This window comes from Bactrocera neohumeralis, chromosome 3 (assembly GCF_024586455.1).
Source record: "Bactrocera neohumeralis isolate Rockhampton chromosome 3, APGP_CSIRO_Bneo_wtdbg2-racon-allhic-juicebox.fasta_v2, whole genome shotgun sequence".
Classification (NCBI taxonomy): domain Eukaryota; kingdom Metazoa; phylum Arthropoda; class Insecta; order Diptera; family Tephritidae; genus Bactrocera; species Bactrocera neohumeralis.
Window position 1 is genome coordinate 77,603,521 of NC_065920.1, and position 19,159 is coordinate 77,622,679.

The 19,159-nt window shown below is 38.9% G+C and overlaps 1 protein-coding gene across 2 annotated transcripts in view; it reads right to left on the reverse strand.

Moving 5' to 3' along the window:
- Nucleotides 1-19,159, reverse strand: part of LOC126752494 (neuronal acetylcholine receptor subunit alpha-7) — a 239,320-nt gene that overhangs the window by 86,355 nt on the left and 133,806 nt on the right. For both annotated transcript variants that reach the window (XM_050463330.1, XM_050463329.1), the window contains exon 4: nucleotides 14,323-14,462. In XM_050463330.1, the coding sequence (XP_050319287.1) occupies nucleotides 14,323-14,462 (140 nt within the window). The remainder of the gene's footprint in view (nucleotides 1-14,322; nucleotides 14,463-19,159) is intronic.

Genomic DNA, 19,159 nt, shown 5'->3' on the forward strand with positions numbered 1-19,159 from the left:
TCTATAAGCTCTACTCTGCTGTCATAAGCTGCAGGGGTATTAGTGCAGATAGCAGTGGAGCCTTATTGCTCAGATTAGTGCAAAAAGGAACTCTTAACGCGGGGTTTATTGTCACCAATCTTATGGACACTTGTAGCAATGAGCTTCTGGAAAAATTTGAAAGGAAATTTGATATGCCTGTATAGGCTATAATAGAGACTGAGAAGTACTTAGGCACAATCAGTAACGTGATGAACACCGTTCTAAGGTCAAACACTAATGCATGATATTGGCCAACCCATAGATACATGAAGATAAAACGGATGGTACTCTTTAAAAAGATGTACAAAATCTTGACATGGAAACCACCGAGGCTCAACGGGGTTGAGTTAACAATTAAGGAGCAAAATTTACTTAACTGTGTTTTGGTGTGGTAGACCGTTGTCAGGAAAATCCATACATACGCTTTTGGAGCTTATACAGGGAACTGCTGTTCCACGCTAGACTCTCTCCAACGGCTGGTCTAGAAAGATTAATCAATCTACCACCAATCTACATTGAAGTGGAAAGCTCTGCAAAAAATTAGCTCCAAAATTGGCGCCTTTAAATGATTTATCCACCGCATACCCTCACGCTAAATTTGGGGGAAAAGATTTCAAGTCACACTAAAAGAGGAGGGATGGCGCAGGAGCACGCGACGCGCCAGCATATGTCAGAGAATATCACTAGAAGCTGGAAGATAAGAGATGCAGCCGTTGCCAGGATGTGAGTGTATATATATTCTGGGTTCCAAAACACAAAGAAGTTTCAGGAAACGAGATAGCTGATGAGATTGCTTACGGAACCAGCACCAGAAATACGTAACCCGATATAAAATGAAATCACAAGGGCTCCCAGACGGATCAGGGCGAGATGGAATGCCTTAAAGGCATGCAGGATTTCCAATATCATGTGCAAGAGCCACGAACGAAAAGACGCTTGCTTTTTACTCTCACGTTCTCAAAAGGACTATAGGACCCTTGTTGACATAAGTAATGACGATGCATGCATAAAGCGCTTGGACGTAGCTATGCTTCTGTCCAGCATTTTGCTTTGTATGAACATGCAAACATAGATAGTAGAGCTCAGGAACGGCTTGACTTCTCTTGTAAAAGCAGCTGAATACGTCAATTTATTCCCAATAAATATCTAACAATACACTCGCCACTAACTTTACAACGATCCCTACCATCATCGGTGGATTACTATCCTTAATCTGGAATTAAAATTAATTGACTGCAAAGTCGCAATTTAATATACTTAATGGTTGCGCCACCGAAAGGAGGTAAACTCTTTTGTCACGCCTTTCAATATTGCACGTCCGCAAAACTAGCGCAACTTGCTTGTGCCACTTAGTCGAATTTGTTTTTGTAATAAAATACCACAACCTGTTTGTCTCGTCCACGGCTATCGGGCAATCTCTTTACACTCAAGCGACAACACGATTCATCGACTGCCGGACTGTCAACAACTTTGCCGATAATGATTTTGTAATGAACTGCTCCATGGCTACACCCATACACATGCACACACACACATAAGCTGTGTAAGCATATATGAGCGTTCTACACGTCTACTCGTTTATCAACGGTAAATTTACGAGCACTTCATCACCACCGCCACCGTTTTCTCTCATTTACTCCTCGTTCATAAGGCGTAACCGCGTCCATGGCTTTGGCTGATGATGCCTTTACGAGCGACGCTATCGCCGTTGCTCTTGCCGTTATTGCCGGTGACAGTAATGGTGTGTACAGCATGCAACACTGCGGTTGTTTACTACAATAATAATGATTAGTCAGTTATCCAGTGTCGCCTATGATTAGGTTTTACTGCAGCCATTTAAGGCGTTGATTAAATGCAGTTTGCCATTTCTTTAATTTGTTTGCTTGGCCATCACTCCGGCTTGACGTGGCTGGTGACAGGCACATGTGCATATTGTTATCATGCACAGTTATAATCATATTTCTTATGCAACTGTTGCTAATTATAGGCAAGTGTTGGTGTGACAGTTTGCTGCGATGGTTATCACTTTTAATGTATTTGCATTTTATGTTGTCAGTTAATTAAATCAATATTAAGTGACGCATTATTTGCAAGTAATGAGCACATGCATAATGTTGTTGTTATATATGTACTCATAAAATTGAGTTGAAATTGCGTAAATATTTAATAAATAATCAAGCTTTATTTAGCCTCACCCATATTGCATTGAAATGCATTAAGGACTCATCAAATTTGATGCGTTCCACAGGATAATGCAATTAACTAATAATAAACAAGACATTAATATTGTAAAGGAATATAAGAGTTGACTTTCCAACTATATTGAAACCGAGCTAGGAAATTTTGAAGCTTCGTGGATTTTTTGGCATAAAATTTGCTTTCCCTAATTCTAGCCACTAAATAAAACTAAAATGAGTTTTATATCTCAATAAATATCATTACTACAGTCAACCCCGAGGCCCTAAATAGCTTTATGATCTTAGTTGTTTCTAGGCATTTAAAAAAGACTTCTAACGACTGCTAATGCTTAATGGACAGTTTTGCCAAGGTTAATATGTGAGTTATCCCAACAGGACCTTAAATTGTGGATGATTGGGCTAGTGAATAGTAAACAAGAACAAACTTTGGCTACATACAGTTATACACTACACAGGCGTATTTCTTATAGCATATGTATAAAAGAATCTCAAAAAGTCTTTGCATCCAACAAAAACGTTTTGCTAGTTCTATATAATCCATTCAAATGAAATAAAGGTTGTTTAATAAGAAGAAAAGATATTTTATTAAGATCTTGATTTTGATCGGACAGCTATATGCTGAAGTAGTCCGACTTGAGCAATTTTGTTTGGAGATTGTACGGCCCTTGAACGATAAAACATTTTTTCGAGGCTAACGAGAGGACGGCACTTGGTAATTGTTAAATCCGTAAGCCCCTTTGCTTCAAGGGGTTTGAAAACCCATTGGAACATGCTAACTCGCAAAAGTCTTTAATAAATTGAGAGCTATTCCTCCGCTGGTGCTATCATTCATTAAGCAGGTAAGCAGGTAAATTTATTTTTTATAACATATTAAATTTTTAAGTAGGCGAAAATATTTTTAAGGTTCGAAAATTTTCTGCTGAAAGTAATTTACCACCAAGAGCCTCATTGTTGACTGACAACTGCACTGCACATAAGCCAATTCACAAGTTACAGTCAGATGATGGAAACATTGCGGCAATGCTTTTACCACCTAAGCTGTCACTGTTTTCCAGCGCATGGATCAAAATCCCATAAAACTGCTCAAGCTAGGCAACCAGGCTAAACTGTTATGAAACATTGTAACACCTCGAAAATGTTCCGGTTGAGAAAATTTTGAAAGGTCAATCAATTCGTGATGCCATCTTGCTGCTTAAATTAGCATGAGATGAATTGCCAAGAGCTGTGCTTATAAAAGCTGAGTAAAGTATAAAACAGTGAGACGATGATCAATATGACAGCGAAGACAAAATTCCATTGCTTACAATGATTAGATCAAAAAGTTCTTACTATGATGAACTTCGAGAGGTACAATTGTTAATGTCCAAGGTGGATGTTGTTGATGTCAGCAGTGAAAATATCGAAAATTGGCGATGATTACAATGAAGTTGAAGAACCAGTTATCGAGGAAGATATGCAAAAACAGAGAGTGAATTTTTCGGAAGCAGTGGAATGCATTAATGCCTTTATAAAGTGGTATGAAAACAATAATGATACAAATCAGATATCACATCTTGCTATGGTGCGTTCGAAAATTGTCAGGAGCTATTACACAAACGAAAAACTGCACAAAACATTCAGTAAAGGTCGTGAGCCAATCCACTTGTGTTAATGACGAGTGCTTTAAAATCATTGTGTTAGTATAAGAGAGATAGTAGAGATCCCAACAAATTGTAAAGGCCTACTGAACACATATTGTTAATAGATTCCGCAAATAAAATGGTTGACAACGTAGCAGAGGAATCTACATTTATCAGCGGCATCATTGAGGGTTTATGGATATAACATCGAAAATGTTCAGCATTGCATATGTGAATTGATTTTATTACTGGGACGGTATCATAACCGTGAACGGAGGATCAAATGCAGACAGCAACAAATGTTTAAAGAACGCGGTCTGGAGCTCTTGAAGGAAGAAGGAATTTCGACATCGAAATATTCAATGTCCAAAAAAGTTGTATTAAAATCAAGAGACTGGCATAAAACTGAAACAAATGGAAGAGTCTCATCACCCCGCATTTTTTCAGTTTGGGTAATTTTTGATCAAATGTTATACTGTCATTATCTATTCTATTCATAAGTATTCCTGACTTGGGATTAGTTATTAGTAGTTATTATTAGATCTGTTAGTATTTTGATCTGAATGACCGAGATTTGAAGCAACGAGTGTCCGAAAAATCTTTCTCTTTGTCTGAAAATCTGTTTTCTTTATATGAAAAAATAACAGCAGAAAGGTTTTGTCAGACCACAAAAAATACTTTGCAACTCATTTGCATAGAATAATTCTAACTGTAACTGCGGATGCAAGGATACAAGTGCTTTTATTGTGGTCGGCGTCAATCACATGTCAACATGCCACCTGAAGACACTGTGACAGACAGCTCGAAATGTTGACCGACGTACTGGCCAACAGAATGGCTCAACAGAAGTGGAAGTAATGCAAGAAAGAGTGTCCGAGAGAGTAAAATTAATGAACACTTCGGAATATCAACTATCCAAATATGTGTATGTGTGTGTGTGCGAGTGGACGACAAGCAAAAGCTGAAAAGTCATTAATTTTAAAGTCAGTTTTTTGTACTACTCGCAAAATCTGTATGTGTATGTGTGTGTGTGTGGCTGGAAGGGGGGCCGGGGGGCATAGTAAAAGCAAGTTGACATTTACAAGAATAAATGTGCGAATGAAAGCAAAATTATAGCAAACAAAGTGCGAAGCGTGAGTTGAGATAAAAGTTAACCAACAACAGCAAGAACAACAGCAACAACAATGGCAATGTGTGCAAATTATAAAGAGTCAACCTGTTCATTGTTACAGTGACACATTCGCTGGCACGTCCCCATACGCCCATAAAGCGTACACACATACACTCACACACACACTAATGCACTTGCATGCAACTACACGCCACATAAATTTCAAATGTACAGTTAAGCAGCGCAAATGTACATTTTTCTTCATTCATAAGTACGTCACAACATAAATGCTTGAGTGTATGTGTGTGTGGGCGCGTGTTTGTGCGGTAAGAATCTGCGGAAGCGCTACATAAGCGCAGCCCCAACTTGCTATGTATTTGTGCGCGCGTAAATGTTGTTGTATGTTGGCGCAAATGTTGGCTGCCTGACACCGTTAAGGTGGCGCTGAAGTGTCTGCCAACTACTGCTACAGCCGCGGCAGCGGCAGCTGCAGCTTTGAATGAGTATGCGAGTGCCATAAATTGTGGTACTCCTTTATTCAAATACAATTTTCAGCTGTCATTTTGGCAGGACATGCGCTGCCTCTTTTATTTTCTTACTCACATGTGTGCGTATATGCATGTGTGTATGTTTTATGCTCTCCTCATTCGTAGCTACACTTACATGCTGCGCTTTTGTTATTGTCCTGCCGCGTTGGTGGCAGTTTACCGTTGTTTTTCGTTTCGCGCACTCGTTTATTATGTCGAGTGTCCTTATGTAAGCATGCATGTGCTCGCATTTCGCATATAAACGTATGCTTTTGTTTGTGTCTCAGCGCTTGTCTGTGGTTTTTCTTCACCTTAACGCATATGTCCTTTTCCAGTTGACCTCTCTAAGAGTGAGATTTGTGCGCATTTGGCTTTGTATTTCGCCTTGAGTGTCTGGTTTGTTTTTGACGTTGATCCTGATACATGGTCTTGTTTATTTCCAAGTTTTTTTTTTTTGACGAAAGTGGCCAATATATTCTCAGGATCCGTTGGTTAAACTGAATAATTGAAATGTTAGATTTTGAGGCAACTGGGGATATGTAGGTAGGTAGGTAGAGTGGATGTCAGGCGACGCACCGAGGCCTTTGGAAAACAAATTTTGAAACCCTTGGGAATATGATCCTTTCATCATTATGTCTTCTCTGAACCACACTATGGCTCGGCTGAAGTTCATTACTACAAAGAGATTTATCTGTGCAACCTTCGAAACATCGACAAGAAACCTTCGACCGATGATAGAGACTTTTTTTAAACAAAACGTTGCAAATTACTGTGATGCAGTGCTTTGGTAAACGGTCGGAAATTCTGATATTCACTTTTGCTGATAAGGGACCTTCTTCTGCTCGGTTATCTAGTTTGGAGCCAAGTATTTTTCATTATTGGCCACTATACTCATATACCGTGCCATAATGGGCCCAACAAATGCTGTGTAGAACTCGAAGCAGCCAAATCATCAGCCTAGGACCTTTTTTTAGATTTAACATCATATGAGTACTTCAGTTTTGGAGATACCGATTCGAAATTTCGCACACATATATTTCTCCTCAAGCAGTTGCACATTTGTCGAAACCGCCGATATCGGACCACCGTAAGATATAACTGCCTTACGATCGATAAGTCGAAATCAACTTAGAAGTCGATTTTAACCCTTTTAAAACTATAAGATCTGCGTCCGTGAATATAGTCTCGATTTAGCCGTAGTTAATCTCTTTCCTTGTTCTAAATAAAATTTGTATAAATGACCGACACCAAAGCAGCAGCTTGGAGGATGCGCGGCTGTTGTCACAACAGCGGTGTTCCGCTGCAGGAGCCGGCGACTAAAAAGCGAGAGCCAAACGTGCAGAGACTCGTGTGCTCCCCTAGAGACAATGTAGATACATATGTATGTGCCTGAATTTCGGTTTCCTCTATTATTGTTGTAATTTAAAATGCTGCCACCTTTCGCTGGCGCTGCAGCTACTGTCCCTACTGGCTTTTGTTGCGCTGCAGTTTCCGTTCATAACGAAATTAATGTTTACTTCTTTGTCCATCTTCTTTGCTCCCTCACATATCTACCTGCAGCATAAGTAAATTTTATTCCGACTGAAGTGGAGCAACAGCTCAACTGCAAATGTGCTACATATGGCGGGCATAACGCCACCTGCCGGGGCATGCATCAATATGACAGCAAAGTAACACGTCAAAGTGTCGAAGAGTGTCAACGATTCACTTGGGTTAGTATGTCAAAAGCAGTTTCGAGCACAGCTGCTTTTAGATTTCACACTATTCTTTATTGCTACACTTTTTCTTTTAAGAAATTTGTTGGGCTTTAATACGGAAATCTTGTTATTTTTGCCTGTGAGAACAACAGTCGAGTGCTTTGCTGAGCGCATTCACAAGCATATTATGAGCTATTGAAGTGGAGTTGGAAAGCTTTAAGACTTTGTTTCAGCAGCTGATAATTAATAAATTCTTTCTTGAAATGTGAAAAAGGGGAAATAATTGTGTTGGAGTTACTGCTATATTATATGCTTCCTCTGCTTTTTGAAGTCATGTAGAAAAGTTCTTCAGGAAAAACTTTCGAGTAATGTGAATAAAATCTTTAATCTTCAATCTTCAAAATATACCTTAATGCTAAATTTAGAAAAACCTCTGTAATCTTAGATTAGCCTTGAGGCATATAAATGAAGGCTCATCGAGACTGGGAAAAGAGAATTTGAAAAAACGACTTTTTTTTGTATATTTATTGAATATACATATACTTATTTGAAAAAAATCCTTAAATATAGTAGTGCAATCTGTACTCATAACTCAAACGCATTTTCTCGAACGCTGTTCTCAGAACCGGTGAGAAAAAATTCTCTGAAACGGCTTAACCGATCGCCATTAAATTTTCGGCGGTCGGAGGTATGTATATAATGCCTTCTTTTCGTATACCCGCTCTGCGAACGAGTGACCACCTCTTTCCGTCTGACTAGTGGGAACGAAATAAACATAAAGCTTTGACAGCGATTAAGGCTTTCAGAATAGAGTACAGACCCTTAATGGAATCCGAAGAAGATAAGCTCCGCGCGTTCAGCCTGGAGTCGAATAAGAGTGCTCCCGGATGTATCAACCATAATACGACATATTGCTATTTTTTTAGAGTTTTCAAAATAGTAAAAAATTTAAAACAGTTCGAGTTTTGTTATTAAATAATAATAAATTATATACATATAGTATATCCCAAAAACAATTTCTTCAACTAACGCTCGCCACTGCGTTGTCGCTAGAAAAGTTGAAATAACTGTCAGTGTGCCATTTACAAGTCAAACAGGAATTACAGGTGCTATATTTATGTATGTGAACGCAGTTTCTAATTCAGGACAACCCCCTATTCAGAAATTCACTTTCAACATGTTGGACCGGGAACGTACATAATATACATATCCACAGGTATTACTCAACAACAGCTCAACTGTCAATGGTGGCAAAGTATGTGGTTGTGCGCTTATTGAGTGTCATGTAAAGGAATATTTACATATGTGTTAGTGTGGAGGAGACAATATACCTACATATATATGGGAGTTATTCAAACTGAGTGCAAAGGTTTTCAATTGCACTACTCCATAGAAGTTGGCAAACAGTTGTTGAAAGCCTAAATATATGCTTCATTTGCTGCTGTCGGTAGGATATACATACACATAGCTATAACAGTACATATGTAAGTAAATGTGGCAATTTGACATGCAAGTAGAGTTCCACTTGTAAGTGAACAAATACACATTATATAAGTGAGCATGGCAGCTGTATATGGGTCAAATAATTACATACATTTATATATACATATGTATGTGTATAAATGTTTTGATGATTTTTTCACTGCATACTTTCACAGCAATTTGAAGTGAATGAAGTTGTAAATAAGTTTCACCGTAGTTTAACGGAAAATTGTCAACACATCCTTTAGAAAAACATTGAAATTTATTTTACTTTTTCGCTTTCATTCCCGCTTCGAAAAAATACCTGCATATGTATATGTATGTGAGGGTGAGTGTATTACTCTTCGAAGCGTGAAAAAGTGTTTGTAATCTGCGTATGTAGTGGACATGGGAAAATATTCCCGAAGGATCCATTGAAATGAACAAACCACAGAGAAACACACACACATACACATTTGCAAAATCATACAAATGCTTTAGTGAAGCGCATCTAAAGCAGATAAACCAAACTAAAAATCCTGAATGAGTTACCTTTGCGCACACACATATACGCATACATTCACAGCGCACAGACAAAGCAGGAAGCTCAACTTGGCGAGTGTGAAGTGCCGTTGGTGTAAAGCCGCGGTGAATAAAGTAAAAGTGCAACGGGATGCCGCTGCTCCAGCTTGTTTTTTGTTGTAAGTAACTTGTGAAAGCATGAAAGTGAAAGCTTTTGATATTTGGGGCAGTGTTCTACTACCAGAAGATATACATATTCAATAAAATAGAAGCCAGTCTCTCCATATGTGTCAAACAAATAAGGGACTTACGTAGTCATGTGTTTTTCTATTTTTTGTTTTTTTTTTTTGTAATAGATAGGAGAAATCACTGATGGCGGCGGCGATGCAAGACCGCGCTGTTCACCAATGAGTTGGCAACTTGAACCCGTTCCGGTCGTCCGTTGGCGCACTAACACTCGATAACTGAAACTTTGCTTGTTTTATGATTTGATATTGTAGTTATTTCCGATTTATGTTGGTTCACAAAGTGTCGCCATAGACTACAAGCTATTTGCGGCTGTAGATGGAAGTTTGTCAACGCTGGAGCACCTATTATCCGTACGGAGTCTAAATAAACAGGCTCGTTCAGGTTTCTAACATCTTTGCTGAATGTAATGGACACCTTGTCTCCAGGCCTTGATAACAGAGCCCTCAAAGCAGAAGAAATGAAAGAACTTTGCCTTGTGGTGAACTAGTGTAAAGTACCTAGAAACCACATGTAAAGATTCCTTGCATCTCGAGAACTAGTGAATTGAACATTGTTGGTAGCTATACATTTGAAAAAGTGAAGATAGAAAAAGTTCTGTCCTCTCGAAACCAGCTTAAATAACACCAACAATCTAAGTCTACATAGCAAGCGCAGAATAAAAGCGCGTTCGAGATGGCAAGCACGACAACAGTGTTGCAAATTTGCCAAAGTATCACATTCTGCGTGAATATCTGGCAACACTTGCAATGGCAACACGTTCTGCAGTCACTTTTTAGGAGCAATTTAGGCAAAAAATTGGCAACACTACATGTGTGTCTGCATAAATCTGCTCATCACTAGGGTATCAGCAAATATTCAACACCGTTGCTGTACTGCTGTCATCCAACGCAATTCTTCCAATAAGTGGTAATTTTAAATCCGTAGTCAATTGATAAGCAGATCCACCTCGACGAACAAGAATTATGTTTTCTAAATCTCTCAATAGTCACGTCCTATTATACGGCGCAGAAACATAGACGATGACGAACTTAGATGAAAAAGCATTCGAGCGAACTCTTCTCCACAAACTCCGAAGCTATCCGCATGAGCGATGAGTACAGAACCGGCGTGGACTCACGAGGATAATGGAGACTGGCGAAGTAATGCCAAAGAAATGTTTGTGTATATTATATAACTAAATAAGTTGCCCATTCTCATACGTTTCTATTCTTACCAAAGCCAATGTAATGAAATATTAAGTACAAATTTCATTCGATAGTAAATTCGATCAGTTTGTGAAAATTTGTTCGTTAAAAATCAATAGGGAATGTTTAGATTCAATACTTTTCTTTGTAAAAGATTTGCTTGAGTCCAAAGCGAGGGCTTTGGCCGGAAAAAATTCATCTTAGCTGTATCCTTCGCGCTTGTGTCGACTGGGCAATGGGTGTCGCTGCTTACAATGTCTTGATCTCAAGCTGGCTCCTGTAAGAGTCAGTAGTAGGTGAATACAAAGGCCATTGCTTGTAAAGTACCTGGCGGTAGGTATAAAAGGTTGAAGATAGAGACCCCCGAATCAAAACCTCGAAATGGGGGTCAACATAGTAACGAAGCGGACTGGGATATCCGTCCGAACGTTGGTGGGTTGCGGTGATTGTAGTGCTACCGATCACTGCCTGGTGGCGATAAACGCCCGTAAGATGTGGCTGATGATCAAAAAGGCTGCAGGAAATGTTTAGAGCAGGGCACCAAAGAAAAAATGGAGCATCCCTTGTGCACTTCTCCCGCATTGGCAAGACTACGCTGTAAGCATCTGGAGTCTCCCCAGTATGACATACTGGAGGAGGTATATATAGGGAGGCCGCAGAGTCTGTCAAAATTCGCGTCAAGCGCAGGCATTCTGAATGATGACTATTGCTCTTGGTGTTAGCAAGTGAACTCCATCTCGTATCGCAAAGGACCAAACTGGTCTATGCGTGGCTTAGTGGCCTACCAGATTAACCTAACCTATCCTAACCTCAAGCGTTGATTTTGAAATTGAAACGAAGAAACATCGTTCACTTCGATTCAAACAAAGATTCATTACAAGACTTTTATCTGTCAGTTTGTATTACGACCATATATTATAGCGATTCGTTCCGAACAATTCCAGCATTGCCTCAGATTGATTTGGTGAACACATCTCATCAAATGAAAAAGTCTGATATACTGTACAAGCATTTGAGTCAGATAACTCAGTTTGTATGGCAGCTATATGATATAGGGTATAAATAATTTCTTGATAGCTCTAACCACAAAATTGGAGAATCTACATCAATGGAATTTACACGGATTTTATTGCGAGAGGGGATTAACTTCCGGCAACTTACTAGTGATTCTTCTTAGATCAGTAAGAATAAGTAGGATCTTGGTCAGCCTTCTAATTTTTGCTTTTACAGCTGCTAACGAATTTTTTAATATATTACCTATATAGAGCTGTTACGTTTAGAGAGTATCCCCCTTCCTCCCGCAGTACTACTCGTTCCAACTCTGCACGTTAATATGTCTGCATTTTTGCTATTTTATTTGGCACCTAAAAAGTACCGTCTTCACGTGCTCATTAACATGTGATTAAACAAAATCCGCTCGTCTATTTGCTTGTCTGATTTTTATTTCCATTTAATATTAACATATGTGCATGTATAGGTGCCGTAGCTTCGCATAAACAAGCTTCTACTAGCGTTCACTTATTCATCTGTTTATTTGCTAAAATCACTCGTTTTCGTCTCTTACTTCATTTATTATGTGATTTGGTGCTGCAACGCTTGTTTCCGTAACGTTTTATGAGCACATGAGCGCATAAAAGCGAAATAAAAAACATTTATTATGAATTGAGGTTGGGCTGCTACACACACACCGTCACTCGTCGACAGAGTCAGTGTACCAGATTCTAACACCTAGACAACGCTGAGTGGATACAATATTTATTTTCCGGCATATAAGCACGCTTTTGGCAGGTAACTACGTCATTCCAACGCTAGGTTGTGTCGCCTGTGCTCGATTCGCTTGCGCCCAATACAATTTCCTTTCAGCTACTTCGGGATTTTCGCCCTCTCTCGCGCCCTAATGCCATTTCCATTGCTTAAATTGTGACCTAGCTACCACCACCTCACCTTGCTCGCTGCCTACCATCTGCCACCTACGCCAGCTCCTCATTTGTTGCCCATTCAACTCTATTTTATTTCTTCTGATGTTGCCAACACTCTCACCCATGCATACAGACAATCGCACTCACGTATGCCGTAACTTTATTCCCTTTTGTCCCACTATTTGTAGCACGCTCCTTGGGGCTTGGCTTATTAGTGCGTCCAGGTGAAGACGACAACGTGACTGCCTGTCACTTGTCGCCCATTCAGTGCTTTCATTCATGCTTCTATTGCCAATTGTGCGCAACGGTTGTTTTTGCTGTGGCACATGGCAGCGCATACAAATTCCGCTTGACAGCAAGCAAAAGTATGAAAGCACATATACGATCCATACTATTTTCCACGGCATGCGAATGTGTATATGTGCCACATGTATGCAGGTTTGCTTGTAGAAGTGTGCGCCCCATGTTCATTCACTAAAGTGTCTGTGAAAATAATTAAGCGGAATTTCACTTTCACTTTTCAACTTCATTTGCTCAGTCATAGCAGATAAGTGAAAGCAGCATGTAAACCTGCAAGCACACTTTTATGCGCATAAACATATGTACACATTAAATGTCTCAGCACTTATTCCTGTCGCTCCTTGTATTGCGCGCTTCGTAGCTGTGTTCCTTTTTTGTTCCTTATTTTATGCTGTTTATCTTGCTGCTTTTTAGTGGGTCACGTCAGGGCAATTAAACTTGTAGTTGACGAGGTGTTCGTTTTAATTCTTTTCATTTCCTGCTAAGCCTATTTTTAGGCGCACAAACAATTTGCTGCTGAATATTCAATTGCGCGACGGGCTTAGCACTCACTAACTTTACTAAATATATTTGTATATAAAGTCATCATATTATGAGAGTGTTTTGGTGGCCAAGCGTGTCGTTGGTGTAATAAAATATTTATGGTTTGTATGTAAATATATTAAAGTAAGCAAAGGAGAAATATTTTTTCAACTATGATTTAATTTTTTTTATTTCAATTAAATCTAAGAAGTTTTTGATTTCAAAAATGTTGCCTACATTTAGGATGTTGCTAGTTTTTAAACAGTTGTTGCGATCAATTCAAAATAAAGAAGATTCAATAACAAAATAACCTGAAAACTTAAAATCCAAACACTCCCTTTTTTCTTTAGACTACATATATGAAATATTCTAATACTGAACTGCTGCCTACATTTAAGATTCCACAGCGTTTTAAGCCCTTATAGTAAGCATTTCAGAAAAAGTAACGAAGAGCAAAATTGTGAGCGCTTGGAAAATAATTTCTCCACACTTAAAATCCAAACACAGATTTTTTCCCTTTAGAGTATGTCAATACTTTTTCCAACAAATATTTTCATACAACCATGTTGCCTACATTTACGATACCATAGTGTTTTAAACTTTTATATCATTTTAAGCATTTCAGAAAGAGTCGGAGTTGCACAAAAATGAGTATTTGGGAAATCATTTCTAAAAACTTAAAATCTTGTGTCTCCAGATCTCTTTCTCTTTAGGCTATATTAGTACAATACCCAAACATATTTTTCATACTGAATTGTTGCCTCAATTTAGGATGCCACACATTTTTGAATTCTTTATTAAAGGCAATTAGAGCAATAACTATTCAAAAACAAAACAAGATGCATTTAGGAAGTAGTTTAAACAAACTAAAAACCCAAAAGCACCATTTCTTTTGATTTTTTTTTGATAGCTCTTGAGTAGGTGTTAATTTGTCTAATAATGGTTACTTTATTTTGAAAAATTTGTTGCTTTAAAGTTCACAATGTACTTACCACATCGATAATTTGCATTAAAGTTAAACCAAAGCTTAATTGTAATGGATCCGACTCGTTTAAAACCGGACGCTCTAGAGTATTATAAGGATCTAATAGATCATGTAGCAGTCTCTTTTCATGATATCCTGCTAGACCAACTGCAAAGAAAAGAAAGATAAGACAAACTTATAAGATTTTGAATTATATACGAAATTTGCGGAATTTATTGTTGTTGTTTATATATTTATAGCCTGAACAAGATATGTTAAATTTGGAACAATACTTGTAAAAAATGACAGACTCCCTCACTTTTCGAGATATCGCTCTGAACATTTGCACACGTCCTTCCCTATACATAAATCAGCTTATATGTGGGAACCGACGATATGGGGCTACTATAGCATATAGCTGTCATACAAACTGAACTATCAAAATCAAGTCTTTGTAATAAAACCTTTCCTAATTGAAGAGATATAATCACGAAATTCGGCACAGATAAATCTCACATGCAAAGCTAAAATCTCCGAAGAAATTGTTCAGATCGGACTAGTATAGCATATGTCTGCCATACGATCGACAGTTTCAATATTTCCTATAAGTCCTGTAATTGCTTTAAGAAAATCACACTTCAAACTTTAGCAATTCTTCCATCAAGGACTAGTTCTGTTCGCAATAAACTCACCCTCATTTTCAAACCTTCAAACGTCGTACTTTATGTCTACGTCTGTCTAACCCATAATGACGTCTTAAATCATAACAAAGTGTTATAATTAACTCCACGGCATCCTGGCGCAATACAAGCGAAGTAAATCCACAAATATGAATGTTCCACCAAATTATGTGATTAACCTTCTGTATTGGGTTTCCACAAATGTTGTTAGACGCTTGCCGCGCACGAAATAAAATATGTGAACAATCAATAAATATTGTGTGCAAAAGGCACAAAAATGCCACACTAACAACAACCACAAATGTTGTTAGCAAAAATCGCTTTTTCCTCAACTCCTACAAAGTTGCGTACTGCCGAGGGTAGGAGGAAAGGTTGCCCGAAATATGCGCCTGATTGCGCACACAGATGTGATTGAGCCGTCACAACTATTTACACACAAACTACGCATGCACAAGCACGAAGCTTGGTACAACTTCGGCGCCCAACTCTTCTTATTTGTGTGTGTATAATACTTATATAGAAAACCCCTTCGTGTGGCGCGCCTTCAGCACGATGTGTGCAAACGATTTAAGACCCAATTTACTGTGGACTTTTGCGGTGCTGTACGCCTGTATGCCTTCATGTTTTCACTTTGCCCAACCATGTGATGTCATAAATCAAAATTCAATCAGCTGATTTTGACAATGCAAACGGTACATACAGAACTCAACGCACACAGGCTGAAAAGAAAATCGGAAAGAGTGCTGCTGCTACCCATGTAAAAGGGAAAAGACACTTGATTGCCATATTTAACGGCAAAGGGCAAGTGATAAGGCTGCTTATGCGCCCCTGAAAGTATGCTTTTGTGCGCGAAGTGTGTGGTTGGTGGCTTGTTACAACTAACGACCAACACTTAAGCGTTCCTGCTTTGAGTTTGCGTTGCGTGAGCGGGGAATGACACAGATGTGAAAATAAATAATAATAATCCACTTGACGTTTGTATTATCGTCTAAGCAAGAAATAATGAGTGCCTAATTTACGATATTACCAAATCATATAAGCAGCGATGAGCACATAAATAAGTTGATAACTGTTTACGTATACGCCGTTAACTGCGTATGTAAGCACGCACATCTTGAGTCTATATAAATAATCTCAAAGAAAGAAAGAAGGAAAAAAAGAAGCTCAGAGAAGAAATAACAACAAGCACTAAGCCACATTAGTGGCATAAGCCCGCATCGTAAGCAACGTAAGCGGCTAACCATCTTAAGCATGAGTTACACAGCAGTCGGAGAACGTTCTTTATGAGCTGCTGCTCATATATCACCACAGCCTGCTGCCCACAGCGCCCCACTTTATTTCGTGGCTAGTTTTTGTATTGCTCCATTTCCTACTTTTCCGTCGAATTTAAAACCTTAAATTTAGACACAAGTACCCTTTTCAATGTTTTCGCATGCCGCGTGCCTCTTATGTGTGGCAGTTCCTGAAAATGTATTGGTTGCCACTCATAAATTGTCAAATGTGCGCATAAATTTTCAAACTTGACTGCGGCAAAGTGTAGTGGAAAAATGTTTGAGAGGCGAATAAATTTTATTTGAAGGCACGCACGAACCGATAATACTTAAGCTTAAAGCATTTGCGGCATAAACCCGGCTGGCCAGCTGGAGGTTGGGGTGAAGTATATAGATTTTCCTAGGCAAAAGGCATTTCGAGTCATAAAAAAGTTATAGGGAATTGAATGGCGAAAAGAAAAATGAGAATTTTGTTAACGAATTCCTTTAAATATATTAAATGGGTTATCTATTGGTTGCAGAAAGAGAAAGTTATTACTTTATCGAAATATTTAAGTAAAAATTATATGCTTTGATATTACAGAGAGTAGTTCAAATGAAAAATTGATCTTGATGATTTCCAGAGCTGCAATGACAGAGCTATTGAAGTTTGGAAAGGAATAGTTAATAATCTCTGTTCTGCAAAAAGGATTAAGCAATGAAAACATTATATATGAATTAATATTTATTATAATAACAATAAAAAATAATAATAATCATTCGGGTGCAACTAAACATGTGATTTTCATACAACTTGGAATAATCAAAGCCAGGGAACTACCTTAAAGTGTAAAATGAAAACAAAAGGTTCAGAAACCAAGCAATTTGAAATATGTATACTCGTACCATATATAACTCATATGCTGACCTACATATTCGGCATACGATTTCTTAGAAAAGCTGAAATCATTATATGTACCATACATATGTATATATATGGGAGTTGAGTTAGTATCGACCCGATTTTATCTATTTTTGGCAACACCACATACTATTAACAGGCTACTTACTAAAAAAATGTTCCCTGTGTTTTATTATAATTTTACAAATAGCTTCGCGCAAAGGACGCATAACACCCAAAAAATGAATTTGTTGCGCACCACCAATTCTATTATTTTATTGACGTGTTGATCATCAGTTGATGTTGATGGCTGTTCCGGACGTGGTTCGTCATCAACGCGTTCTTGAACCCCTTTGAATAATTTGTACCAATCAAAAACACTTGCTCGCGATAAACAATTACCACCGAAGGCCTATTCCAATATTCTTAACCTTTCGGCAAAAGAAAAATTTCACAAAAAATTTTATGAAAATTCCTTCTTGAATAGTTGCACTAATCGGAAAACCGGCAAATGTACTTAATGTACTTCAGAAAGACACTAGTGTTAAGAGTGATTCTTTTGATGTGCAAAGTTTATCCCGTTGTATTGATTGTTTCTTGATTTGTGGACTGAAAAGTTAAAGAATCAAATGCTATATGGGAAGAAGGCGTGATTGTAGTTTCGTCCACTTTGTGAATAGAGAAATGTGAGAAGTATACCACGTACTGAATCTAGTCGAAATCGGTCGGTCCGAATCCCGAGATACTTATATTATTCATCTAAAAGTGAGCGGTGCCACGCCCATCTTCAAATTTTTACATGTGCTACTTTTAAACCTCCTCTCTCCATCTTCTTCTTCTTAATTGGCGTAGACACCGCTTACGCGATTATAGCCGAGTTAACAACAGCGCGCCAGTCGTTTCTCCTTTTCGCTACGTGGCGCCAATTGGATATTCCAAGCGTAGCCAGATCCTTCTCCACTTGGTCCTTCCAACGGAGTGGAGGTCTTCCTCTTCCTCTGCTTCCCCCGGCGGGTACAGCGTCGAATACTTTCAGAGCTGGAGTGTTTTCGTCCATCCGGACAACATGACCTAGCCAGCGTAGCCGCTGTCTTTTAATTCGCTGAACTATGTCAATGTCGTCGTATATCTCGTACAGCTCATCGTTCCATCGAATGCGATATTCGCCGTGGCCAACGCGCAAAGGACCATAAATCTTTCGCAGAACTTTTCTCTCGAAAACTCGCAATGTCGACTCATCAGTTGTTGACATCGTCCAAGCCTCTGCACCATATAGCAGGACGGGAATTATGAGCGACTTATAGAGTTTGGCTTTTGTTCGTCGAGAGAGGACTTTACTTTTCAATTGCCTACTCAGTCCGAAGTAGCACCTGTTGGCAAGAGCAATCCTGCGTTGGATTTCCAGGCTGACATTGTTGGTGGTGTTAATACTGGTTCCTAAATAGACGAAATTATCTACAACTTCAAAGTTATGACTGTCAACAGTGACGTGAGTGCCAAGTCGCGAGTGCGACGACTGTTTGTTTGATGACAGGAGATATTTCGTCTTGCCCTCGTTCACTGCCAGACCCATTTGTTTTGCTTCCTTGTCTAGTCTGGAGAAAGCAGAACTAACGGCGCGGGTGTTAAGGCCGATGATATCAATATCATCAGCATACGCCAGCAGCTGTACACTCTTATAAAAGATGGTACCTTCTCTACTAAGTTCTGCAGCTCGAACTATTTTCTCCAGAAGCAGGTTGAAAAAGTCACACGATAGGGAATCGCCTTGTCTGAAACCTCGTTTGGTATCGAACGGCTCGGAGAGGTCCTTCCCGATTCTGACGGAGCTCTTCGTGTTGCTCAGCGTCAGTTTACACAGCCGTATTAGTTTTGCGGGGATACCAAATTCAGACATCGCGGCATAGAGGCAGCTCCTTTTCGCGCTGTCGAAAGCAGCTATGAAATCGACGATGAGGTGGTGTGTGTCGATTCTCCTTTCACGGGTCTTTTCCAAGATTTGGCGCATGGTGAATATCTGGTCGGTTGTTGATT